The following is a 1,323-nucleotide window of genomic DNA, read 5'->3' on the forward strand; positions in this document are numbered from 1 at the left end:
CAAGGCCAGGCTGGATGGGGCTTGGAGCACCCTGGGACAGTGGGAGGTGTCCCTACCATGGCAGGGGTGGGATGGGATGAGCTTTAAGGCCCTTTCCAAGCTGAACTCTGCTGGGATTCTGAGAATGTCCCTGTGGTTTGGGTGCTCTCCCAGCTCGTTTTGTACCTGCCTCTGTTTCTCACAACCCTCAAAAAAAATCGCCCAAAAATTAAATGGCATAAAATATCAACTGACTACTAACAGTCCTGAAGGCAAAGAGTAAAAGGAACAGAACCCAGTAAGTTTCTTTTCATAGACAAACACTCCTAACTCACACTTTAGATGCTACAGGAGTTTTCATTCATGTCTCCTTCGGTGCTCTTTGGAAAACAGCTCCTTATCACTGCCAGCCACCCAGGTACCAAAACTCACTTTAGATCCACTGAAGGAGCATCACATCCCACACCTGCCACAGCACAACACCCTCCCAACACCAAACTCCAGCAGGGCAAAGGAGTGCCCCAGCACGGCCTGACAACAAGCACCCAGCCTGTGGGGCAGTCCTCCTGCCTGCAGGATGTTCATTCATCCTCCTCCCCCCTCGCAGCACTCACAGCAACCACAGACCCAGCTCTCACAACAGCCACGCTGAGACAGCCCTTGAGACATTCAGCTCCAGCACAGATCCCCCAGGGACACTCACCTTGTCACCTGAAGAACTCCCTTTTACTTTCCCCCGACAGCTCTTGAGGAGATCGGGGTAGAAGAACTCGGGGCAGCGTTTGTGGTCGGGCTCGAAGAGGGTCAGAGTGATGCGCACGGCCGTGGCCGCCGGCTCCGCCTCCGGGGGCTGCTCTGCCTCGTCCTTCCGAGACCTCTTGAGGAAGCTGCTGCTCAGGGGCCCGTGCAGAGTGGTGAACGACACCCGGTGCGGCTCTGTCATGGCTATGGCCGAGCCTTACCAGGCCTCACGGCATCGTCCCCACGGCATTAGGAAAGGTCTGTGGGGCTGCACTGCTGGGTTTCACCGCGGGTAAAGGAGGATGCTGGCAGCGGAACGACGGCTTTGCTTTTGGAGTTTTCCCGGGAAGTGACAAAGGGCCGCTTGCTGCAATCATTAGAGAGAAAAAGGAGAGAAAGAAAGAAGTCAAGCCTTGTAGCAGTCTTCCCTCCAGCACTGGGAGTTCCTCGCTATCCCTCCAGCTCCATCGCAGCGCTCTCTCCTCACACCACACCGCTCCATGGGTAAGGGCTGAAGGAAATCCAGCTGCGGGCAACAAAACGAGCCCGCCAGAGTCGCTCTGACGCGGCCCGGGAGCCCTGGGCACGAACACCGGGCCAGGC

At 56.6% G+C, this 1,323-nt stretch overlaps 1 protein-coding gene across 1 annotated transcript in view; it reads right to left on the reverse strand.

Moving 5' to 3' along the window:
- The window catches only part of UBN1 (ubinuclein 1), a 27,977-nt gene extending 26,771 nt beyond the window's left edge, over positions 1-1,206 (reverse strand). Inside the window, 1 exon segment of the mRNA XM_031060481.1 lies at positions 683-1,206. Coding sequence (XP_030916341.1) covers positions 683-922 — 240 coding nt within the window. The 5' untranslated portion in view covers positions 923-1,206.
- Between the last annotated feature and the right edge of the window lie 117 nt (positions 1,207-1,323).

Source organism: Geospiza fortis, unplaced genomic scaffold, assembly GCF_000277835.1.
Source record: "Geospiza fortis unplaced genomic scaffold, GeoFor_1.0 scaffold114, whole genome shotgun sequence".
In the NCBI taxonomy this organism is placed as follows: domain Eukaryota; kingdom Metazoa; phylum Chordata; class Aves; order Passeriformes; family Thraupidae; genus Geospiza; species Geospiza fortis.